Source organism: Lissotriton vulgaris, chromosome 6 (assembly GCF_964263255.1).
Source record: "Lissotriton vulgaris chromosome 6, aLisVul1.2, whole genome shotgun sequence".
NCBI classification, from domain to species: domain Eukaryota; kingdom Metazoa; phylum Chordata; class Amphibia; order Caudata; family Salamandridae; genus Lissotriton; species Lissotriton vulgaris.
In genome coordinates, this window is record NC_141694.1 from 590511235 (window position 1) to 590537872 (window position 26638).

The 26638-nt window shown below is 44.5% G+C and overlaps 1 protein-coding gene across 2 annotated transcripts in view; it reads left to right on the forward strand.

Annotated features, from left to right (window-relative positions):
* The window catches only part of ZNF292 (zinc finger protein 292), a 635852-nt gene that overhangs the window by 387888 nt on the left and 221326 nt on the right, over positions 1-26638 (forward strand). For both annotated transcript variants that reach the window (XM_086926593.1, XM_086926594.1), the window contains one exon: positions 11750-11952. In XM_086926593.1, coding sequence (XP_086782719.1) covers positions 11750-11952 — 203 coding nt within the window. The remainder of the gene's footprint in view (positions 1-11749; positions 11953-26638) is intronic.

Here is a 26638-nt window from a genome sequence, read left to right on the forward strand (position 1 = left end):
TACTCAGGGGAGTGGTGACGTTCCCCTCAAAATGGCGGCGGGAGGCAGAGGGGCGAAAGCCAATGCCCAGAGACAACTGGCGAAGGGAGGGGAGAAGGTTGATTCGATCGAAATCAGACCAAGACGGGTCAGGAGGAACACCGACAACTGGACCAGAACCGACCCTTCATGATGTTATGGTGGCTATGGGTGGAATGTGCGCCTCAGTGGATTCAGTCACAGTAGAGGTTTTGCTGCTTCGATCCGACTTCAGGAAGATGGATGAGAAGGTGAAAGAATTGAAGGTCGTGACAAATGCCCTGCAGGAAGACCCCTCGGAGCTACAAAGTCAAGTGCAGGAGCTGCAAAAGAAACAAGACAGGATGTCGCAACAGCTGGATGATTATGAAGGAAGGGCTTGCCGCAATAACATCCGAATCCTAGGTGTTCCGGAACGGACAGAAGGGCCGGCTGTCGATCTGTTCGTAGAGGACCTCATTACAGAGAACACCATCTGTGGCCCATTCTTTTAAACTGACAAACTAATTCTGTCATTGTACATTCTCACCAGAAATATCTTAATTTCATTATTATGGATCAATACAGTTTAATCAATGTTGACCTTATTTTTCTGAGCTCGCGGAGTGTTAACCTGTAGCCGGCACTCGAGTGACTTCAAAACTTAATTTGCTTTTTCAAAGAGTGAAAATTTAACTGAAGGCCGACGGTTAAGTTGCTGCTGGGAGCTCATTTGTACATTCATATTTTCAAAAGTATGCATGCATTCGGTTCAGGTGGGTATACAAATCTAATGCAAATACATTGACCTCGCTGTATATGTCAACTTTACACGGCTGAAAACCTCCTCTTGAAAGAAACTAGTTGCAGGTGGAAACAGGATTGCTCTTGGAGACTCACATACTCTGTACTTTGTTCTTTCATCAATCACTTTTGCCCTTGTTCTGGCTTAATCACAGATAACACTTTGAAGATCCTCTGCTTTCTGATCAGTTGTTAGAAGTGGATGAGGGGTTGTCGTCGATCTTATAAGTGGATGGACAATGGATTTGGTTGTTTTTGCTTTCTCAGAAGACTGATTCTAGTGAATTACTGGTTTCTGCTATTTTTTGACAAGTTTTTTGCTGACTTTTTCCCACTTGATAAGACTTGTAGCACTTGTTACATTGATAAAATATGTGATCCACTTCACCCATAAGTTTCAATCTTTTGTGAACTTAGTCCTGCCACATTTCTGCGGCATCTTGAACTCTCTTCTGTCTAGCTGCAGTTGATGTTAGTTTTTATTTTAGATAAGTTTGGTGTATGACACATTCTTCTTTGTGGAGGGAGTCCTCAGGTTATGTAGTTAGCAACACTGTCTCGAGGTAAAGCTCCTCTGCTACAACCCTGCTTCGCTCATGTTTACGAGTTTGAATCAACAGAAAACCTGAAATAAAAACCATCTTTAAGTAAATTACCAATATGATGGCTAAAGCACATCATTATAGAGCTGCCATTTGGAAAATGGCGAAGGGTTTGCTTTTAGGAGTTATTTTCTGTCTTTATAAGACTACTTGACCCCCAAAATCCTATATTTTGACACCAGAATGAAGTATATAGGTTTCATGGTCCCTGAAATATTACGTCATCACTGCACACATCCACCATTTTTAAAAATTTCATCCAGAAAAATCCATTCGGGATTAGCAATGTCTACCCAATCTAAATGACTTCTCTAATGATACAAATGCACAAATCAAAAATTAAAATCTCTGGACAACAATATTTTTTACAGAAGTATATCATTGGCCAGAACTGTTAGTGAGAAGTGAAGCAAGTTTCCTTCTCATCAGTCCATGGAAAAGTTCAAGCATATGAAAAAAGACACTTAATACATATAAAAGCAGTCCATTTTAATGAAGAAATGACTATGCGATTAGAATTAAGCATAGTGAATTCAATCAAACATTCATATGAAAATAATAGAAGTTGTCCAAAAATGGTTGCATAGAGATGTTTAATCCTAACTATGGCCTATTGCCACAATTAACAAAGTCCCTACATGCAAAATAATTTTATTAAACTCATTAACATTGTAATTTTAGGACATCTAAGATACCCCCAAAACAATGTCAGCACAGAAAGTTGAATTCATCTAAGTAACTGCATATAGCTTTTGCATCAACATTCAATGTCTATGGTGCATTACAATGGAAGCAATAAAAGAAGGCTTACATTCATTATAAACGTTTGCACAATTGTGATTAAGACTCCTCATTTTAGTTTGCATTAATTTGTAGAATAGCAGATGCTTTATAAAATTATCATTTCAGTATTGTTTCAGACATCAGAAAATCAATTATTGGTCAAAGTCAAAAGGATTTATTGCATAATTAGTTAAAATCATTACAATTTCCACATAATAATTTTATAATACAAAAAGACAAAATGCTTGCTAAAAAATTAGACTACTCCTTTGTTAAAATGATGTAACAGTTTAAAAAAGAATTTCATCCGGGGATACTCCCGCAGGCTTTAGGGTCAAAATGTTATTGTGTGAGTTGTGCAGGATTTACCAGTCATTAGGATTGAGGCAGCGTTGGTGACCCGCTTCATTAGCCATGTCCTTGTTCCAAAAGACTCAGGCGTTTTTTCACTTCTGCCAAGAATTTTATTCCCCGGCAAGCCAAAATAATTGAACTCCCTCCCAGCCAACAAGTTACCGTTTGCCTGCAGGTGCGGATTTTTAACTCGTTGCAGATCTGTTTTAAGAATAGACGCTGTGCCAGGAGAGCCGGACAAACACACAAAAAGTGAGCTAGTGATTCTGTTTTGTATCCACATAGTCTACAACTCTCCGTCTGGTAGTTACCTTTCCAGGATGGTGCTAAATCCTTCGAAATGTGCATACCCATCCTGTAGTCTGTAAAGGCTCTTTTTAAGTGCACATTGAAATGAGAGGATAGGTATGCAAGCGGTAGTCCAGCTTTAAAGGAGTTGATTATGGTCCAACCATGTCGCCGTTTGAGAAGTGACGCTTTGTCATCTTGAAAAGATTTCATCCTTGCTGCCTTGTTGGCTAATCTACTTATGGTTGCTTTGTCCGTCACGGACTCCCATGTGACTTCCAACCCCAGCTCTTTTACACAGATTTTCAGATGTTTTCCCCAAGGGCACAGGGTTCCCTTCACTCCTTGATTTTTTTATAGCTTCCCAGTTTAACCAATCCATTGAGTCCGGATCTGCTGATCTTAACTTGTGACACAGTTTTACGAAGCTGCTCATGCTCCTATATTTCTGATTTTGCAGACCGAATTACAGCCTAACTTGCGGGGCTGAAGCACACTTTGGAAGGTTAAAAACTGCTTTATAGATTTTGGTTTGGAGCTTATTTAGTAGGTCTATTTCCTTGCCACACCAGGTGACGAGTCCGTAAGACAAGGATGGTAACATTTGTGCCAACATAACCTTCAGGAGGTGATTGTGGTTCGGACAGTCCATTTTTGTTTTTAGCCACCAATAAGCAAAAATGAGGCTTTGGGTTTTTGCGCGTATTGCAGTTATATTTTCCGTTTGTTTTGCTCCCTGGGAAATTGTAACTCCAAGGTATTTATACGAACCTTGTTTGTTCACCTTCGTCCCGTTGGACGTCCATGTGTATCGAAGTTTTTTTGGGTCTACTAGACGGACCACTTTGGTTTTTTCTTTGTTTAGATACAAACCTTCTTGTTTTATGTACGCTGATAGTATGTTTAAGGCTCTTTGTAGACCAACTGGGGTTTTGCTCAGCAGGACTATGTCATCTACGTATTGCAGGCAGGGAATTCGCAAGTTTGCCAATGAAGGTGGGTGCACTTCATCTGTGTCCAGCACTGTTGCAAAGTCAGAGAGAAAAAGGTTAAAAAGGGTGGGCGCTAAAACGCAGCCTTGTTTTGGGCCCTGGTGTGTTGGTATGTTCCTCGTTGTGTAAGCTCCATTTCCCAATTTAACCTTTGCCCATGTGTCTTTATGTAAAACTTTTATTGCCTGTATTAGTTTTGTTGGCGTCCCCCAATGCTGCAATTTACCCCATAGACGCCCTCGGTTAACTCTGTCGAAGGCAGATTTAATATCTACAAAACAGGCATACAATCGTGCACCCTTTGCTGCTGTTCTGTCCATTAATAGTGACAGGCAAGTTAAGTTGGTAATTGTCACCATATTCCGCTAAAGCCTGTCTGAAACCAGGGGATTCTGTGAGATTCTTCAATCCAGTCTTGCAGCTTTAGGAGAATACAAGAGGCGTAAAGCTTTGCTTCGACGTCTATCAGCGATATAAGTCTGTAATTTGTTGGATTGCCATGGTCGCCATGTTTGAATATTGGATGAATCACGTTGCCCTTCCAAGATGCAGGTACCTGTGTGTCTGGATAAATTTGATTAAAAAGTGGCGTTGGGATTTCTGCCCAGAATTCCGGGTCGTGTTTAAAGATGGCATTGGGCAACCCGTTTGGGCCTGGTGCTCCTTCAGCCTTTAGCCTTGTGATGATAGTACAGAGTTCCCCTCTGGTGGTTAGTTTTGGGACTATAGTCTCCTCTTTTGAGCTGTCCTTTAACCCCGGTCCTACTGTACCTATGTTGTAAGTTCCCAACTGGCCATTCTCTACTGGATTTGTTACCCGTGTATTGTTTGGGAGGCCTGCTGTTGTTATGCTGTAGAGGGATTGCACATGTTGGGTCCAAGAGTCTGCTCCTACTCCCGCTTCCTGGTAGAGTTTTTGGTCCTTTATTTAGGTCGTTAATGATACCCCAAAATTCTCGACTGTTGGGGTGTTTTCCTGCACTTAGTAGTTTATGCCATAGCTTCTCCTTATAGTCAGATTTTGTGATGTTTATTGCCTTTCTATAAGCGTTTCTGGCTTCTATCAGGTCCCCCTTATTTGTTTGTAACCACAGTTTTTTTTGCCGAGCTAAAAGTCAGACCTCCTTCGCTACCCTCCTTTTTTTGTTCTTAATTCGTTGGAAAACCAGGCCTCCTTTTTAAGGGTAGACTTACTCGATACACCTGAAGTTGCTGGAAATTTGTGAAGAAGGTCCACGACCAGTTGCTCCCAATTTTTTACGAGGTCCTCCTTTATTTGCAGCCCTAACTCGAGTTTTCGAGCTGTTGCGGCGAGCTGGATTTTTTCCAGCATTTCTCCTCGCCATTTTAATTTCTTTAAATTGAATTTAGAGGCTTGGTGTAGTAAACTTGATATTTTCGGTGCCACGTTGGGTGCAGAGTTTAGGGAAGTTATTTGGGGGAAGTGGTCACTTTCTGGCCGTTGGACGATTTTAAAGGTCTCAATGCCCGGAATTAAGTCGTCACTTACTATTGTGTAATCTATAATTGAGTGGTCCCTTCCACTCAGGTACGTAATACCTGCCGGCCTGTCCCCCGGCGTATTGCCATTCAAGATAGTCAGACCCAGGTCTCTTAGATCGAGAGCTAACCTGGGCCCTCCTTTGGGCAGTCGTGTGGTTCCTTTTGCCCTATGTTTACCAATTATGTTGCAGTTGAAGTCCCCTGCGATTAATAGTGGACATCCTAGATAAGTTTTTTGCATCATTTTCATCAGCGACGTCAGGCTAATTTGTTTTTCTTGTTGTAGCTTCCTGTCCGGGTGGATATAAACATTGAGGGTTATGATTTGCCACTGTTTGGGCCCAACTGACATGGATTCAGTGATTCTGGTCACTTGTACCAAATTGAGGCCTACATCCAGTGCTTCTGATGACCAGTTACATTTTTATATGAGTTGATAGACCTCCCCGGGGGTGCCCAAAGTTTGAATGTCTTTCTGCCGGGATGTGGTGGGTCTTAAAGCCTGGCATTACGCTTGGTGCTAGTTTCCATGACTCCTGAATCAGGATTATATCTTGGTTGGAAAAAAAGGATTGTGCATCATGGTCCAGCTTCATTTCTTGGAATCCGTGTACGTTCCATGCGCATAGTGAGATCTTTGTTGAGGTTGTTTTGACACTCTGCGTTTCCTCCATCCTACATGGAGATGATGAGAAATGTTTCTTTGTGTTAGGGTCCCTTTTTACACAGGAACGTGGGGACCCAGGACCAGTCTGTTATATCCCGGCCGTGTTGCCTGGTTGGTTGCTTGGTGTCTCACGATTTCCCCGTCCGCTAAGCTTGCAGCGGCAGGTGAGGTAGCACGTGCTCCTAATAGACAGGAGAACGGAGGACGTTTTTTTCTGTTGCCTTTGATTCGTTGTGGATGTTTATTTGTAACGGAAATGGATATCTTGGGCGTGTGTTTCGTACAAGCGAGATGCCCCATGTTTCGAAGTGATCTTTTGTGCCGAATATCTTGTTGGCGATGGCTTTTGAGGCCCACGTTGTGATGGTAACTTCAGACTCTGTATGATGGGGGATTCTTTTAAATTCGACTGTCAGAAGGTCCTGTGATGTTATCTCGTTTAGCTCCTCTATTTCCTGGAACAGTTTTAGAAGGTTGCCTCGGTTTATGGAATCCTGAGGCCCCTCTGATGGGTATTCCGGAATAAATGTTAGGATGCGGTGTATAGTTTCCAGATGGTCGTTGGAATCTTTAAACAGTTGAGGCTTCGTAAATTCGTTAAGTTTGGGCGTTGTAGAGGGGGGTCTCGTTCCCGGTCCGTGTTTGCTGACGTCGTCTGATTAGTTGGACGTTGGTTTAGACCTGGGTTATGATGCTCCTTTAAGAAAGTGTTTTGCCGATCTTGTAATAAGGCACAGGTCGGCTCAGTTTCCGAAACGGTTACACGCATGCGGGTGGATACAGTTTTTAGTTGTGGTCCTAGATTTCCTCCTGACTTATTTTTTTGGAGGGATACCGGTATCAGGCGGCTGGACTGTAGTCCGGCGGAGTTCGGGCTGTTATTGTCGGCCAATTTTGACGGACATTGTCCCTCTGTCGGCTCCTGTATTTTCTCTGGTCCTTATTTGCTCTGGTACTCCATTTTCGGCAATCCGGGTAAAATTTGGAATTCCTTCCCTGTGAATCTGGACGCTCTTTGGTACTGGTGTTTTTTTCTTTGAACCGCTGGCAACTTTCGCTGGTACCAAGTTCATTGTGCAGGATTGGTTGACAGATGTTATTGTCGCTTTCTGCCTTGGATTGTCCTCCCTTAAGGGAGTTTGGGACTCTCGTTTTACTGGCGGCTGAATTGGGCCCTCCTAGCCGTCTTGCGGCATGATAGGAGAATCGAAGTTGGAGTCCTGAGCGGAGTTTGCGTTGAAGATCGGAAACAGCTTGCCTGGGTCTGTAGATTGTTGCTGCTTGTACTTTAATCTGGCTTTCCTGGCCTTTTTCTTTTGTCTCTTGGTTGCTGTTTTTTCCTCTTTAACGGCAATTTTTTCCGCTTCAACTGATATTTGGGGGGGGTGATGATGTTTCCTGGTCTTGTGCTGATCTTTCTGGCCCCACTTCCCTCGGGAAATGTTCTAAATCCTTTAGATAATTACTAGTTAAGTGCTCCTTTATGATAGGCCTGTTGGAGGTGTATGATTTTTCCGGTGTAAGATTTGTGGTTTTTTCAGCTGGATTGTGAGGGTGTCTTACCTCCCGTAAGATGTCCATTAGAATGGCCGGCAAGCTTGCTAATTTTTCAATTATTGAGCCACAACCACATCAAAGCTGTTGTTTATTAGAGCCTGTTTGGACCTCTAATTTCCCCTGATTTTTTAAAAGTGAGGTAAGTGCGTCCATTTTTAAGTTTAAGCCTGCAATGTGGCCTGCCACTAGGGTGATGAGGTCAATTTGCACCTCCATTTTATTTGATTGAAAGTTCAACACTTTTATGGCTTGATCTTAAGAGCTTAGTAAGGTCTTAATCCAATTGGACGACTGATCTCCTTGAGTATCAATGTCCATCGAGCTGCCCGACGAGATGGATATTGGTGCAGTTTGATTTACGTAAGGATCGTTTATTGTCAAGATGTTACTGTCATTTATAGTAAGGTTTTGATGGTTTCTTTTTTCTACTAGCCCTCGAGGAGTAGACATCGCCAGACCTAGACATGGGTGTGGATTTTTCAGACTTGGCTCAGATCGTAATGCTCTGCCTTGAGTTTCTAGGTAAATTGATATTCTTTCCGTCAGTTCTTCCAGTTCGAAGTCGTTTGACAAAAACAATGGTTTGTGCCATGGGTCACCATCGCACGGGGATTCAGCGTGTAGGTTGCCAAGGCTTGTTGGACCCTCATTGGGTCTTCTAGGACCTTTAGAATCGTTTACTTACACCACGTCGGTAGGTGTTGTGCTGTCAGGAGTTTTCCGGCTGTAGTCCTTTATGGAGGCATCCACCAAGGTGTGCTTTCGAGTTTCTGCGTGGTCGATTTCCCCTGCGTTGGGGTTTAGATGTTGTACTTGTGCGGTTATAGTCAGTGTACTTCCCTTGGGTGTGGGACCCTTAGATTGTGTGCAGGGCTTTAGCCTGTCGCTCGTGCTTGGCTTATTTTTGTCCAGAGAGGATAGAACATTTATTACGGAAATTGGGTTTGGTAAGTTGATGGCTTCAGCTTTTGGCGTGTAAATCGCTGCAATTGATCTTTTAAATAAAATAATTTTAGGAGCCCCAACTTTCTTGCGAGTTTTGATGTCGATTTGGGGGTGGGCGCTGAGACCAACCTCTCACTTTGGCCCGCTTGAACCCCCCAGGATGTGTCTGCTACGTGTGACTTTTTTCGTTTTTTTTTTTATTTTTCAACGGTCGTCGAGTTCTCCCTGACCTCATTTTCCCCCAGTTAGGGCTGTCAGCCACTTCTCCGTCCAGCACGACCTTTGGGGAAAAACTCTTGCTCTTAGTCTTGATCTTGATCTCACTCTGCGTGCATGTGCTGCTGCGAGTACCCCCCCCTCCTCCCGCCCCCCCTCCTCCCCCCCCCCCCCCCCCACCCTGTCCCCGGCAGGTGCTTGCTGTCTGGCTGCCTCTGTTTTTGGCACACCAATGGATGGGGTGGCTAAGTGGGTGGATCCTCTTGTCCTCCGATTCAGACTTCAGCGTTGCTCCAATACTCCAGTGCTCTCTGTCTCCCCAACGCCCTTCCTCTGCTTCCAGCTTTACGATTCCGGATCAGCTTTTGGGGCCCCCAACCGCCCAGGGGCCAGGCGAGCTAAGCAAGACTAGCTAGGCTGGACAGGCTAGACGGGCAGGTGGGCTCCCCTTCGGCCGAGGAGCTTCAGTGCTCACGCCCACCTCCAGCGTATCAGCAACGGGAGCTGGCGTTGGACTCTCGGCGCTTTTGGGGTAGCTTCTGGGATTGCGCTCTCCCCCACCTGTGACACCTTTTACCTTGCACCTTGCTGAAAGCTTGGGGCTCGTGGCTCGTGGTATGGCTTCTAACGGTTCTAACGGTGATTGAGGAGGAGATGGCGATGGTGGGGCGGTGGCAGGGTGGAGACGGCGATGTTGTCTCAGCGCACACCACTCACACCCGCCGCCTGCAACTCGCCACTTGCGCGAAGTCTCACCCGCCCTCCTCGACTCCTGCTCACTGGTTACATAGCTGTGTGGTCGGCTGTCGGCTGTCGGCTGTGGGCTGTCAGCTGTGGGCTGATGGCTGTGGTCAGGCTGTCAGGCCGCTGGACGGCCCCGGAGCCCTCGCTCCCGCTCCTGCCGTTCCGCTGCGCTGCTTCTCCCCTGAATAATTCTTGCACCCCTGCTTGGCGGGCACAACGGGATAGCGACAGGATAAGCGGCAGGACTGCGAGTCGGCAGCCTGCCCTCCGGCTGGTGGAGAAATGGCGATCTGGCGTTTTCGGCGTTCAATTGCGCTCTTGCTCTCTGGCTCCCTCTGCATTTAACATGACCAATTATTGGTCATGTTAAACACAAAATATGTGAATGTTTTCTATTTCTAAAAGTCTTTTGTACAGTGCTTATACTATGTTTTCATCAAAATCATTGTCACTCTCAATGTGTGCAGAGTGCACATTCCTTTGATATATAGTTTTGTTGCCATTTCTAGTTTTTATTGTCGTAAAAATATTTAACACTTTTAAGCTGTAACACATTTGTGCACATCATTCTTTTACTAACCATGCCACCTCAGAATAGGTCCAGGATATTCAAATTGGCCTTGATCTTGTTCCAGTAGGAACAGTCCAGCTTGAATTGCCAAACCAGAAAACAAGCAACCCATTCTTTCTGAATCCATAACCAACCATCTTGATTTTTTGAGAAGGATATTGGTGAAAAGACTTTTGTTACTTTAGAATCAAATCTTTTATTGCAAAGGGAAGTAGAAAAACCAAAACACAGCATGCCGCCAACAACCTAACCGGGCCGGCTGCGTAATCTACCTTCGAGCAGCAACCATAAATTATAGTGAAGCATGTTGTTCAGATGTCACTATCAGTAAGTGCAATGTGTAGCGAACAGAAATGTCCAACATCCAGAGGCCTGCTGCGACAGTACAATCGTACTGGCAGCACACATTGGGGATGGGGTAACACAGCATGCCGCCTACAGCCCAAAATGGGCCGGCCGCATCACAGGGTAGAATGCATAGCAATGACCCATACCACAAGTATGTTTCTTTTAGCTCAGGGCGGGGCGGGGCGGGCCCACCCTGGCCCTCTTCATCTAATGTTTGTAGTTACCGTTACTGCAGGTATTGCCGCGATGAGGCATGTAAAACAAAAGAGCCTTAAGACACACCTAAGACATGTGGTGAATTAAACAACCGACTCCCCCCCCCCCCCCCCCCCCTCCCCCGCTTCCAAGTGAACCACCAGATGTAAAGAAAGAACTTTGGTTACTTTAGACAGCCTTTTTCTCTCGTTCAAAGCGAACTGCGTCACAGATCATGTACTGCCTGATGGAAGGATTGCCTTTCTCTGGAATTAAATTAAAAGGTGAAGTGTCTTATTTGGGCACTGCGTGTGCCCTGCCTCATAAATTCTACATTTCAGCTGGTTTGGGGTTTTTAAACTGGGCTGTACAGTAGTGTTTTCAATTAAATATGCAGCCTATTAAGTTCTAGTATTTGGAACTGATTTTTAAAACCCGAACAAGATGGCGGAAAATATTGTCTCTTCAAAGCCAAGTTTTCAACAGGTAAGCAATTTTCCCTTTTGCACACTAATGTTCATTTTGATTAAGATGTGGCATATCCAGTAAACGTTTGAACTTAAAATGGTACATGCTGTATATTTCACAGACAATTAAGTGATTCACAAACAAGCGGCATTAAAAAAAAAAATCTACGGGCTGTGCAGAACATAATGACCTTTGTATAGTGAAGTCATCTACTTTCAGGCACACCCATGGCTGACACCAGAAAATGTGATCATTTGGAAAAAATTGCTTTAACTTGGAGACCTGCAACAACTATATGGGATATACAGGGCATATGGCCCTCCTATTTAGAAACTGCATAGCCATTGTTACAAGTAAGTAACGTTCAAGTATTACTTGTCTACTTTGTTCCCTTACACTCTAGGGCCTGCTTTCTCAACAGTGTGTGTGTGTGTTTGGAGGGAGAAGAGATGTTGGGGGGCTAATTATCCAATAGTCAGGGTTACATTTATTTTTCCATTAAATAAAACATTTTTTGTATAGAGCTGTCAATAAAAGCAAACCTTGATTGAACTGACCAATGGCGGAACTAATAGAATATGCTGCAGTTTATTAACGTGTTATGTGCTTTTGGAAAGATATTTATTAGCTCTCTAAATTGGGTGATATTTAATGCTTTCTAGCTCTTTTCGGGTTCTGAGAATGTAACAATATTTAATCTTTTGTTTTGGTGCAGTGGACGAGTATCTTGCCCTTGAGGCACCCATTCTTCTGGAGATGCGAATTAAACATCTGCTTAAAGCAAGTCAGATAACCCAAGCAACAATTTTAGCAAAGCTTTGTTCAGAACACCAAGACCTTAGAACAAAAGGCAATTTTAAACAGATTTACCTTGTCTGCCTTTGTTCACAATCACCAAATTTAAAGTTAATAGAAGAAGTAAGTACTCTTAATGTGTTCTTTTTTTAACACAAGTATTGTCTGTATTTATCGAAGATTCTTCTGATACTGTTGCCAGTTTCTTTGAATGGTTATTGACTGAAAATAGTAATGTTACAAACCTGGTTTCCTTCTCAACTTTTGTAACACAAGGTCAGAGTTGATTTTACTACAAGATCACCAGTTAAATGCAAGTCAGTGTATGCTAATGATATTAAATGGCTGCCGCCAGAGATATTTTAACACTATAAAGAAAATAATTTGCTAAATTGTGAACACAAAAAATACAGTAGGTACATTCAGTGGAGTGGAGTTGTGACTCTGTAATGCAATTCGTTCTTCCAAAAAAGAGTTGAGGCCATTTAATTTTTTATATAGTACATAAGCATCCAGAAAGCCCTTGTGTTCACTGTAAAGAGAGGTTTTACTGTTGTCGCCTGTTTCCTTGCCCTCCACCTGCCTCCCTCGACCACCTTCAATTTCACCAGTCTTCCTCCGTTCTTGATATCTTTATTTTCATCCAGTAAGAACACTTTCCCATATATCTTCAAATTTAGACTTTTAGTTTGTTCATTTTACCTATTACATTTTCATAGACTTATCATACAAAAATGTCTCAGTTTTGCGTCACATGCTGTTATTCTTGACATCTTCCATAGCCTTACTCCATTTTACCACTGCAAGCAATGTTGCAAACCATTTCTGTAGTCTTGGCAGTATCGGGAAGCAGTGCTTTGAAGCAATCATGTATGTGATCAGTTTCTCTTTGTATAATATTCCAGACCTTCATTCAGGATCGTGTACGTTTTTCACTTTCCTACCATTTGTACAGTGTCACAGCCGGGCAGTGTACTTGCCCAGCATTGGGAGGTATGGGTTAAATTAACAGGTTGTAGTTGGAGAGGCAAACAATTATATCTATGACGGTTCTTGAAGTAGTTTAGTTATAGGTGCTACCTTCCCTTAACCCTTTTTGAAGTGCATATTGTCTAAGTCTTCCAATTCATCTTTTAAATACTTTTACAGAAAATCTTTGATCCTTCCCTATTTTGAGAAACATTGTTGTGTTGTGAAAACCTGATATTTATTTTGTTTAAGCCAAAAAACATACCCTTGTAGGATCCCAAGGTATGTATACATTTATGTTTAACTGATTGGGGTGATTCTAGTGGTAGTGGACCTAGGAGGTGTGTGGGGGAAATTAATCTGTTGCTTGTATTTCCACCATTGAACTTGTGGTAAGTCAATTCTTGACAGTTCTGCAAGTGTTAAGCTTTTCTTGCAGCATATCATTCAGCATCTGTTTCTTTTAATTCTTCTCATTTCCCATGCCTGCAGTGTACTGCCAATAACATTCCCATTCTTCTGTAAGGGTGCATTGACATAAAGCCTTCCATGTGTCCCCACCACGTTATGTGCTCTGTGGCAGGCATACCACAAGGTATGTATGATAGGATTTGAGTAGTTTCCACTTTTTGAGCCCTTCGTGAGCAGTTGATTCTGACCCCCTTTTTAGTGACTAGCTGCATGTAGCCAGGGCTCACCTCCTTGCAAGTGTGTTTAGGCTGCTTCAATTGCTGTGGAACCCATTACATTTTTAGGTTTCGCCTGGGGCCGGAGCTCCTAGCTCCGCCCAGGAGAAATCTTATGTCCCTACAGTGTGGGGCTTAGTCCCGCCTCTGCTTCCATTGGCTAGCTCCATCAATGGAGGCTAGCCATTGGAAGCCGGATCTGTCCGTCAAGGCCGGACCAGATTCGGGGGCGTTCCCGATTTTCCCCCTCCACCCTTTTTGCATCGTCATCGGGCGGTGGGCAGAGTTTCGTTTTTTTTTTTTTAGGTGTTTGTTTTCGTCATTCCATGCCGACCACGGCCGCCGGAAGAAGTCCAGGTGAGTGCCCGTTCCCGCCCCCCGCTCCCGCTGACCGTGTGCTGTTCCTGCCCCCCCCCTGTCCGTGTCCGCCCCCCCTCCCGCTGTCCGTGTGCCCGTAGGTGCTTGTTTTTATTTCATTTCGCCACCGCCAATGCTTGTTTCCAGAGCTGCCCACGCTGAAGCCCGGCCCTGCCCTTCCCACACGTTTCCCTTTAAGTACTCGCTGTTCCTGCCCCCGTGTCCGTGTCCGCCCCCTCCCGCTGTCCGTGTCCGCCCCCCTCCTGCTGTCCGTGTCCGCCCCCTCCTGCTGTCCGTGTCCGCCCCCCCTCCCGCTGTCCGTGTGCCCGTAGGTGCTTGTTATGCACTTCTGTTCCACTGACGTCCTAATGAGTCACGCGCGTCTCCTGGGGCGTCGCCGAGGGAGGAGGCCAAACTCAGGGTTACCTGTGATCATCAGATACGTGTTTCCTTCTCTAATGGAGTTTTCCACGATAGGGAAAAGACAGAGGGAGTCCCCCCCTTGAGTGACGCACAGATAGGGTTCCTATTATGTAACAAGCAGCAAGAGCCCAGGAGTGCTTACATTTTCTATGAAGACGGTGCTAGCACATGCCGTCGTTGCCACCGCTTCACAAAGACCGAGCTCGGGCACGATGAAGCGAGCCTAAGATAGTTGTCTAGGCCATTGTAATGTAATATTTGGGTCTGTAAGTTGAAGTTCTGTGCTCAGGGGATACCACACATAGAGTGGGTGGAATAATAGCAGGATTTCCTGGAGCCCTCACACTGATTCGGCAAAGGGGCACGTGACTCTGGTGAAGTTGTTTACTGCTGGAAATAAAATGCCACTAATCCCAGGGTGCTCAGCGATTGTTCAAAGCACCTGAGACTCAGCTCTTCAGCACATAGCTAATATTTCTTAGGCCTACAGTATGTTGTTTGCACATGGCAGCTACTTCCTGACACATCTTCTCATTCGATGAATAGGGAAGTTACAATGACGTGTGCAGTGCACCAAGATTATAAAACACAAAATATGGTAAAATAAAATATTTGTATTCCATCACTCATGTTCTAGTGATAAACAGCCCTGTCTCTAGCATGCACGGTGAAGTGCTGAGCATGCATGGTTTTCTAAAAGGAATTTTCTCCGGGTGCTTTTCTTTTACGCAGCAAAATTCGTGGGCCATAATTTAAAGCCACCGATGCATTGAAATTTAGTTCAAAGGGTCGACAAACATGAGGCTGTGGATGCTCTACAATGGGACATAAGCACGTGTCAGCGGATGTTGCACGAATGTATAGGGGACTGTTAGTACTCAAGGCACAAACCGATATTCCAAGAGTCGAAGTAAAAATACAGATATCTCTTTCACGTTTTGTGCATCACAGATAATGGTCTGGTCCGTGTGTGCATACGAGATATGTGTTTCAAATGTAATCTGCGGTCAATGGAATATGTTATTTGAAGAAATTCAAAAAGTGAAAAACAATTCTCATTGAGAATACCTCTAACCCCCTGTTGCAAAGGCCAAGAAAATGACATTTGTCACGTATAATCTAATTATTTTGGGGGAGAGCTGTTGAGTGGTCTAGATTGTGAGACCCTCTGAACTTGGCTTGACTTTAACGTGTGATCTTGGACAACATGCATCATATTACAGTGCGTTGACCCTACATCTACCGCATGTTGCGCCCTCATAGGAATGCAGAATGTGTTTTCATGTATCTATGCATATTACATATAGCGATTATAGAAGATGAGCTTAGTTATACATGTGGCTTCGGTTTAAATCTTTCCTTGGTATTTTTATAAACCAGTACAGTTTTAGTTGTCTCTGCTCACTTTCTTTAACTCTCTTCGAAAGCAAATCCACCCCCCCCCCCTTGAAGTTTCCGACACTTTAAATTAGTATTCTGTATGTGAAACTTTGTAAATGAAGGTAGAGGACAATTTAAAATGAAAAAAAAACTTGCCTCGCCCCCACAATGATAAACAAGAGTGATACCATTCCGCTTTCAATCCCAATATACTCCTTCCAGTAAGAAGGCAGCTTAGTTTCGCCCCACATCCCAGACACTCGACAGAGGGTGGATGGTTGGGCAGTAAAGGTGTAGCCTAGAAGATGCTATAATAAATTCATTGCAGTGCTCTTTTGTGACTTCTGTATTGTTGTGAGTTCGTGATTGTGTCAACAATGTATCTGCGATTTCATGTTCGCATATTGCAGTAATAATATTGTGCATTTATAAGCATTACTTTATTTTTAATATCTCGTGTTCTTTCCGTTGTATGTTTTAAATGCATGTAATTCTGATAGCTTGGGTTTAATTTGTTCACTTTAATGTTGGTTGTGGAGTCTCGTGCAAAAAAAAACGCTTCTTTTAAGTTTCAACTTAATGTCAATGTCTCCACGTTCTTTGTTTTCTGTTTCCTTTCTACTCGTTGTTGCATACAAGGAATAAATGGAACATGCAGGGAAATATTGGTAACACGTTTCCTCAGTGCTTTAAATGGGCCGGTACTCAGTTACTTAGTATCGGCACTACGAACTAGAGTGGCACATACATTTCATGCCTTGTGGATCCATGCATATGCACACTCACTCACATGCGCACATTAATACACACTTGTGAACGTTCATTCACACAATGATCATGCACACACACCCGTGCACATGTGCATACTCACATGCGCACACACACCTACAAACACACGCACACCTACAAAACACACCATCACTCAGAGAGCTCCTAATTGTCCGCAAGCTCTTTAATGACTGCAACTTAAGGCAGGGTTTTTGGTCCTTTGATAAGGAGGTTAGTTATTATTAATCATTTTTACTGTTTGCGAGAGATTAAGCTCTTGGCATTGTAAATGGCAATGCCATTTATTTATCTGTTTTCAAAACCAACACATAAATGAAAAATTTGTCATTTACAATGCCAATAGCTCTAACTTTTACAAAGGTGAAACCGTTGCATTGTAAATGCTTGTTATGTGTAATCTGAGCCCTCCCATTTTAGTTGAAGCATGTAGTTTGGACTTTTTAGAGCTTAAAGTTACACCACTGTCAGAACCCCTTCAGAGGCCCACTATGCAAGCTGGAGCTACTGGGCCTTACCGTGAAGGTTGAGGCCTTTTGCTCTGGAGGTCTCTGGGCCTCACCTACTATGGATACTGAGTCGCTGGACCAAACCCCTTCAGCACTTGGCTCTCAGTGGTGTGGGTTCTCGGGAGGGGGGAGGGTGAGGGGGGATTGAAACACACTGGGGGGGACACAGGCTCACAACTCGAAATACACTCAAGTAAATGATTGTCTAGGCAAATAATTACTTTATGAAAAAAGGAGTATTTATATACAAACACAAAGTAAGTATGACATTCACAGCCATATACACAGTCCCCTGAGGTCAAGGCATTGGTGGGTCCCTGAGTCTAAATCCACTCTCGGTAGTTTAGTGATTATTCCCCATCCACGTTAGGCAACATTAAGCCCAATTTGTAGTCGAAGTCTCAGGAGTCCTACTCTTTGTTAAAGCCAAAAGTGTTTCAGCACAGAACTGCTCTCTGGCAGGCAAGTTCCCTGGGGCCGTCTGGCATGAGGGTCACCTACTTAAATTCTAAATATGGGCGATTTCCGAATTGGTGCAGCGACTGTCTCTGCTCCTCGCGCTTCGCTACAGGGATCTGATCTCCAGGGTCTCCCAATGAACCTCACTCCCTCCAATGCTCTCCTCGCCCTCACATGGCACACTGGTCTTTGCAAGCAGGCAGGTGCGGATGCTCCAGGCTCCATGGGCAGGTGATCTTGGATTCCGTGGGTGATGTCCCTTCACCCAGCCGGGAGACTAGCAGACCTTGGCCTCAGTCCTGGTCACAGGCAGATGTCTTTCAGAGCTCCTTCTCCTCAGGAGCCAGACTGGCTGCTTGACAGTTTTTGGAGTCTTGAGCTATCTATAGTCCATTTCTAGACACCAAATGTGACTTAGAATTTTCTTGAAAGTTTATGTTGAAGTACCCTCTCCTCTGCCCTGCCTCCAGAAAGAAGTCTGTCACAGCAGGGGCAACTCCAAATGTGATAGCATCACAACACAGGCCTGGATGTCCGTCACAGTGCGGTGTATCAAAAGGTTACCCCAGGGCCTTGCCCCATCTCCATCTCCATCTTCTTCTTGGCCTCTTCCCACAGTTCTCTCTCTGATCAAAGAGCATCCGTTGAAGTGTGCTAAAGAGCCTGGCTCTCCCACTTCCTTCAGTGTGTGTCTCTCCTAGCTTACAGGAATGCCTCGATTCACAAATCTGTCTCTACCTACACTCTTCATGTTCCTTTAGTTAGGCCTTGGTCTTCCAAAATGGAACCCAGAGTTTTCTATGTATTGTACCGTTCACAGGCACACACAATCCGTATATGCATGCAATGTAAATGCACTGCACAGCACTATATCCTTCAGGTATTGTACCATTTACAGTCACACATACACCCAGTACATGAATATAGTCTACACACACTGCACAGAAATGCATGGCCTGTGGTGTGGTGCTATCCGATTTGGAGTTGCCCCTGCTGCAACAGACTTCTTCTGGAGGATGGGCAGAGGAGAGGTTACTAAAACAAATTTTAAAGACTCTGACTCTAAATCACATTTGGTGTTTGGAAATGGACTACAAGATTGAGAGCTCAAGACTCCCAAAACTGTCACCGTCAAGTAGCCAATCAAACTTTGCGAGGAGGAGAAGCTCTGCAAGACTTTTGCATGTGACCAGAACTGGGGCCAAGGTCTGCTAGTCTCGGTGATGGATTAGGAAGTGCCTACTACCCAGGCTGAGTTGAAGGCCTTTTTAGGACTCACAAGGTATACCAGGAACATTGTGGCAAACTATGAACTATAGTTGCCCCATTGACTGCTTTGACCTCCAAAAAGAAGCCCAGAAAAGTGATATGGACTGAGTGTCGGAACACATTTGAGTAACTGAAGAAGGCACTATATCCTGCACCTGTACTGAAAGCACCAGATCAGTCAGCCTTCCTTTATAGATTCCATTATAGATATAGAGATGATGCCTCGGACAAGGGAGTTGGAGCTGTTCGCTCAACTGGAAGACAAAGGTAGAGTGTGTCCAGTAGCATTTATTAGTAGAAGTCCCAAGATGGTCTTTTTTTTGCAGTGGTTAGACTTTATTGTGGAGCACAGAGCCGGATTAATGCATAGGAATTATAGTGAATTTTCCGGCTGGATTTGAATGATCTGACAACCCAACTTCTCCAGGTTGGGATATGGTTTGAGGGGTTATGACCTGGGAGGGGCACTTGTTGGGAAAGAAAAGTCCCATGCATGTTGATGTGCACCCCTACTCTTAGTGCCCCAACTCGAATGTTTGGCACAGTGGTGGCAGCATTCCATGTAGTGACCAGCAGGAGGGAACAGGCCTTTTTACCTGTCTCACTGGAGTGAGGACTCCAGGCTCACTCATTTAAAGTTCAGCTGCTTTGTGCTTAATTCACCTTTGGCCTACATCGGGTTGGTGTGCAGTGCATATGTCAAAGGCGTCTATGGGGCAACTGTAGTTCATAGTTTGCCACAAAGATCCTGTTATACCTTTAGGAGTCCTAAAAGGATCTGTACCTCACTCTGGGTGGTAGGCACTTCCCAGTCCATCACAGATTGAATCTTTTAGTTCCCCACCTCATGCCCAAGGTAGACTAGTGAGGACAGCTCTACCTGACACTTGGTCATTTTGATGGTCAGTTTTGCCTTCTTTGTCCTAACCAACACCTGCCCTAGGTGCCTCTGCCAGTATTGCCATGAATTGCTGAACACTGCAGTGCTATCCAAGTAGGCCTGGCCACACCCCGCTCCTCCAGCCCTGCAAAATCATGGTTCATGAAATGCTGAAGTGTCAGCAGCATTCCTCAACCTTGAACTAATATAGCCCATCTGGCATAGAAAATGCAGTCTTCTTGGTCATTGAGGGCTTGGTAGTCCACATAGAAATTCACTAGATCCTTGTTTTGCTACTAGAACCACAAAACTAGATCACAGACTTTGATATCTCTCAATAATCTCCGGGTCCAACATTTTGGCAACTTCCACCTTAATGTATCCCTGAACCAGGCCAGACATTCTGTACATTTTGCCCTTCACTGGCAGACTATCTCCTGTATCTGTCATGCACACAGACAGGTGTCAACACTGGAGTCAGTGAGAAGAGGTTGACAAACGGTCGCAACATCTCCCTACATGCGCCTCTGCTGCTGGGGTTTTAACTTGGGCTAGCTGAACCCCTTTCACAGTGCCACCTCATGTTTTTATGCAGTAGGCCAGGAAAGAGACTCTCACTCTGTAATCTCTCTGGAGGTAAGCCATCAGTCTGTTCACATGGAACACCCTCTTAAGTTCCCTTGTGGCACCTGTTCCCACCAAATCGTTAACCTTAGTACTTCTGAACTACCTTTTATGTTCCACACCATTTGTTCTCCAAAACCCTGGAGCAAATAGGTTTTAGCACTCGCACCTCCTTTTGGGTGATGTCTGTTCCTATGCCTATCTGCACCATTATATTAAACAGATACTTTCTGTCCATCCAATCAAAACCTTTCTCCACATGTAGGGATACAGCTTTTTCATAATTTTTATCAGTTCGAGGCATATGAGCTGTAGATTATATACTTTGCATAGATTGCCATCTGGTGTTGGGCTCGGATGTTTGCACCTTGTTTTTGTCTTGGAAGAAGTCTTTGTAGTCACAAGATAGGTTTACTCCTCCTTACGGTGATTGTGTGCATGGGCATCAACTCCATCTCCAGATTGTGTTTTTCCGCCTTCGGGTTAGGATGTGATTTGCTGCGCTCCGGGTCGGTGTTGTTCTCTAAACCCCCTTCGACACCCAATCCCTCACCACTTGACGGTATTGTTTCAATTGTGTTTCCCTTTCGACGTGCATCTTAGGACAATATAAAATCCTCTTCCTAGATCTTCGACGCGGGCCATTGGGCCTATCCGTACCGACAACGCCAGCAGTCAATGGAAAGGACTCCTTTTAAAAAATGCCCCGGGTGTGGTGCTATGTTCCCACACACAGATTTACATGAGGTTTGCAATCTCTGCCTCTCCCCGGAGCACGAAGACGAGAACTGCGAGGCCTGTGCATCTTTCTGGTCGAAGAAAACCATCCGTGACTGCCTGACTCGATGTCACAAAATGGCCCACGGAAGCAGCACTGTTCCGGAGCAGATCCCAATGTCCATCCAAAACAACAAGCCGATGGAGAGATCTCCATCTCCGAGGCCGACAACTCTGACATAGAAGACCAGACCGCCACCCCGGCTCAACGGTCCTTGAGTACCAAGACTCCTCTCCTAACAAATCCCAAACAAAAGGCTCTGGTAAAACCTCCGCCCTCAGGCTCAGGTCGACACCAGCAACACATTTCAGACGCCTCTCACTCTGGCCCGGCTATGAAACCAAAAGAAAAGCCTCCTCTCTCGGGCTTGAGCTAACCCCATTCCGGTATCGACAAGTCACCCCGACACCGAAGTCCAAACCTAGACCTGTGCCACACTTCGGCACCGAAAACAACATTGACGCTAAAGCCCTTGGCGTCGAAACAAACAAGGGACAAGCCTTCAGAGCCGAAACAGGTTAAATCAAAAAATTCGGAGCCGCTAAAGGTCTCGGAGCTACAAACTCCTACACCAAAGGCTAAAGAATCCAAGACTCAGCAGAAAGCTCCAGGGACAAAGTCATAAACATTCTGACCCTAAACCTTCGGCACCGAAAAAGGACATTGTACCCAAACAGTCTGTGCCAGATCTTTCGGATCCAAAGCGGGAAACGATACACGTTGACCCAGAAACCGGTCATGTTACCACCAACCCTCCTGAAAAGAGGAAACTGGGCCATTCAGAAGACTCTGAAATACCCGCTAAACTGAAGGAAATGGGCACTAATACTTCTCCACCTTACTCTCCTCCAGCTTATCCCAATTCCTTAATTTCTCCTGCACAATCCCTGCAACATACATTCCACCTCAACCACAGGATGAGGAAGATGAGTATACAGATGGGGATGGGAACGGAGATCCAGATAGGGATGATGACGCACAAACTATCCCACACAATATAGACCCTTGGGAGGATTATGATACCGATCCCGAGCCTCACAATGACCCGGGCCTCTACCCCTCTAGACCCGAGGCTGGCCAATACCTCTGGGTGCAATTACACCCTGATCCCTTAGGAGACCTATTACAAACATTGGCTCCCTCACAAAAGTCTACACACCCCCTGCTAATGATAAAAGGCATGCTAAAACATGCACCAGAAGTGTTCAAAGACCCTATCAGAGCCAGGATCTTCAACTCCAGGGTGGACAAAAAATATAAGGCAGCTGACAATGACCCAGTGTACATCAGAAGTCAGGTCCCTTTAGATTTTCGTGTGTCTAATTCACGCAAGAGGGCAAATTCACAGAGAACAGGCGACACCCCTCCTCCTGATAAGGAATCAAAACTCAGACACATCTGGCAAACAAATTGCATCACAGGCTTCGAATCATTGGCGGATTGCCAATGCCCAAGCTTTGTTGGCTAGATATTACAGAGCTCACTATGATGAGCTTGAAAAGCCAATGCAACATCTTCCTGAGCAATATAAAAACAAAGCGAATTACCTTATACAGGAGGGTAAACTAATAACCACCACATCTATAAAATGTGCCCTCGATGCGGCTGATACAGTATCTCGTGCTGTTAATACCAGCGTTTTACTACTCTGGCATGCTTGCTTCAGATATCCGGATTCAAGCAAGAGGTGCAATCCACTGTTCTTAATCAGCATTTTCACCAAGAGCATATTTTTGGACCCACAGTCGATACATCTTTAGAATAGATGGCAAAAGGATACTGAGACTGCCAAGTCCATGGGGGCCTTGCAATTGTCTTCCCCTGGAGGCTCTTTTCTTTGCTCCTTTTACAGGGCTTGTTCCAAAACAACTATCTCAGAACATCACTCTTCATCATATAAAAGTCCCAATTAAACTACCTCCTCCAGAGGATATTTTCGAGGAGGGTACAGGGGTAAAAACAATAAGGGAAGAGGCCACAGTAACAACACCCTGTTGTCCCCTACCACCATGCAGTGACTTCCCTTCACTTCCCCCGATATTTCCACTCCTGTCGGAGGACGTCTCTCACAGTTCCTACCTGTCTGGGATTCCATCACAACAGACTGGTGGGTAAGGGAAATTATCCAGTATGGTTATTGCCTGACTCGCTTCCACTCCGCCAAATATCCCTCCCAGCCAACATCCAATGTCCACTGAACATCTGACTCTTCTAAAACAAGAGGTTCTCTCTCTATTACAAAAACATGCAATAGAACCAGTCCCCTTGCCTCATCAAGGCATAGGGGATTTACTCCAAATATATTCTAATTCCAAAAAAGGACTGCTCTCTCAGTCCAATACTGGACCTCAGACCGTTAAACCTTTACATTCAGTTAGACCACTTCCACATGGTCACTCTCCTGCAGGTGCTACCACTGCTCCAACAAGGCGACTTACTCTCCATTCTGCTTTTAAAGGATGCTTACTTTCATATTCCCATTCACCCCGCTCACAGGAAATATCTCAGGTTTGTGGTAGACTGTCAACACTACCAGTTAAAAGTCCTGCTTTTCAGGGTGACCACAGCACCCAGAGTCTTTACCAAGTGCCTTGCAGTAGTAGCAGCTCACTTACGAAGACAACATATTCACGTGTTCCCTTATCTGGATGACTGGCTCATAAAAGCCAAGTCACACAGCAGCTATGTGCTACACACACACACAAACAGTCAAGTTGTTTCACAACTTGGGATTCATGGTGAACCTCACCAAGTCCCACCTTCAGCCGTCCAGCACTCAACAATATCTAGGAGCTACAATGAAAATCTCTACCATACCCCTACCCAGTCAGAATACACAACATGCAAGCTCTAATATCACAATTTCAGCCTCAACACTCATTACTAGCTCGAGTGTTCATGCAGTTAATCCGGATGATGGTCTCTTGCATTCTCATCGTCCCTTATGCAAGATTCCAAAAGCGTCCCTTACAAGAGTGTTTGGCACGTCAGTGGAACCAGGCTCAATGTCACCTAACAGATCTGGTGTTGCTGAACAGCAGCACACATCGCTCTCTGCAGTGGTGGAACGCACAAAACCTTTCCAAAGGGCAGCCGTTCCTCGACCCGGTTCCCCAGATCGTGCTAACAAACTCATCGCTCACTGGCTGGGGAGCTCATCTTCGAAACTATACCATTCAGGGCATATGGACCCTCAGCATAAGCAACTCCACATAAATTACCTGGAATTATTGGCAATTTTCCTGGTCTTAACATCCTTTCAACTCCATCTGGTAGGCAAAGCTGTCCTGGTCCGTACAGACAACATGACAGCAGTGCACTACGTACAGAATTAGGGGGGGGGGATACACTCTCTACAGCTTTCACACCTAGCTCAAAGCATATGGAGATGGGACATTCAGCAAAACATATACCTCCTTGCAGAACACCTCCCAGGAGTACACAATCAAATTGCAGATCTGCTCAGTCGTCAAAGACAGCAGATCCACGAATGGGAACTTAATCCTCAAGTTCTTCTTCCATTCTTTCACATGTGGGGCCACCCAGAAATAGAGATGTTCGCCACACACCAAATTGCAAAATGCCCACGCTTCGCATCCAGGTATCCACACCCATTGTCCGAAGTCAAGGCGATATGGATGAACTGGTCAGGAAAATTTGCTTAAGCTTTTCCGCCTCTACAGCTCATTCTGCTATTGGTTCTGAAGCTCAAACAGCATTCCCTCACAATGGTCCTGGTTGCTCCAACATTGGGCCAACAACCATGGTTCACATCCCTCTTGGAACTATCAGTAGTTGCTCATCAAAAGCTACGCCTATCACCCAAGCTTCTCGCTAAGAACCATGGAGAGATGAGGCATCCAGATCCCAATCAACTCAATCTTGCGATCTGGCACCTGAAGTCTTAGAGTTTGGCTAGCTCAACCTTCAGCCAGACTGCATGAACATCAAGAGGCTAGACGTCCTACCACCAGAGCATGCTACGCCGCAAAGTGGAAACGATTTGTAATTTACTGTACAAATAACAAAATCAATCCACTAGATGCTTCTATTCAAAACATCTGTTATCTCTTGCACCAACAACAAGGTAACCTACCATATACATCCATAAGACTACATCTCGCTGCAATAGCAGCTTATCACAAAAACAGACAACACGTGTCTTTGTTTAGAGTGCCCGCTATCAAAGCATTTATGGAAGGACTTAAAAGAATAATTCCACCCAGAGTTCCACCCTCTCCGGTGTGGGATCTAAATATTGTCCTTACCAGACTCATGGGTTCCCCATTTGAACCTCTGCACAAATGCGAATTACAGTTCCTCACTTGGAAAGTAGTCTTCCTAGCCGCTATCGCATCTTAGAAGAGTTAGTGAACTCCATGCATTAACCATACAAGAACCATTTTTGCAAATTCATTATAACAAAGTGGTTCTTAGGACTAACCCAACATTTTTACCTAAAGTCGTGTGTGCCTTCCACCTTCTCGGACCAGAACAAAGGATCAAAGGCCTGATTAACCCTTTTTGGGGTATCATATGCAGATGAATAAGCATGATGCCGCCAGTGATCTGTCAGATGAACCGCTAAAGAGTGATTTCGCCCCTGAAGAATGGTACCCTTGGTCCCGAAATGCATTGGGCGTTGCTTCAGTGAAAAAATAATGTTGAAGATCAGATCGTATGATTTATGTATTCACTAAATGATGTTGTTTCAATATAAATTTGCCAAAAAAAGATGTATTATGACAGTGTTTTATGTCATAATGGACTATGTATCAACATTGTCTAATTTTTCACTGTTTCAGAAAAGCGTATTAACACACCAGAAGGCATTTAATGATTGTTGATATGTTTATATGATATGATTTAATCATGTAAAATACAAATAATCTATATAAAAAATTCACTTATAAATTGATTAAGCTGTGAGAGAACCTTTATTGTTATTATTGTTTGGAAAACAGGTCTGTTTCCGTTAGGAACAGTGCACACTACAAGTAGGTTCTTATCTACTGTCCTTTAGCTTTTCACCCATTGTGTAGCCAACACAATTTGGTAGTGTAGCACCCTTTGATTACATTGATTACATTTCAATTTTGTGCACGTGTGCACCTCTGACTTCACTTTGTTGCCTTCCACCTTAACCAGTCTGTCAAACTCCCAGTTTTTCCCCTCTACCAGACTCATTGGCAGAACTAGCTCTTCACACGCTCAACATTAAAAGAGGAATACTAAACAACTCATTGAAGCTTTCTCCCTACCTCAGGCAATACCATCTCAAAAGCAGGGATTGCAAGGTGGATTGTTAAGTGCATCCAAATATGCTATCTTAAAGCCAAACGTACATTAACCATTCCCCATAAAGCTCATTCCACATGCAAACTAGGGGCTTCTATGGCAGTCTTAGGGAGCATTCCCCTAGATCACATCTGCAAGGCAGCAGCTTTGTCTACACCACACACTTTCACAAAAAAACTATTGTGTAGATGTGCAAGCAAATCAACTAGCTAGTGTGGGCCAGGCTGTATTAAGTACACTTTTTCAGACCACTGCAACAGATACAAGTTAGCCTCCGCTAAGAGAGATAACTGTTGTATAGTCTATGCAAAGTATATAATCTACAGCTCGTATGCCTCGAACGGAAAATGCTGCTTACTAGTATGCATCTGTTCATGGCATGTAGAGCTGC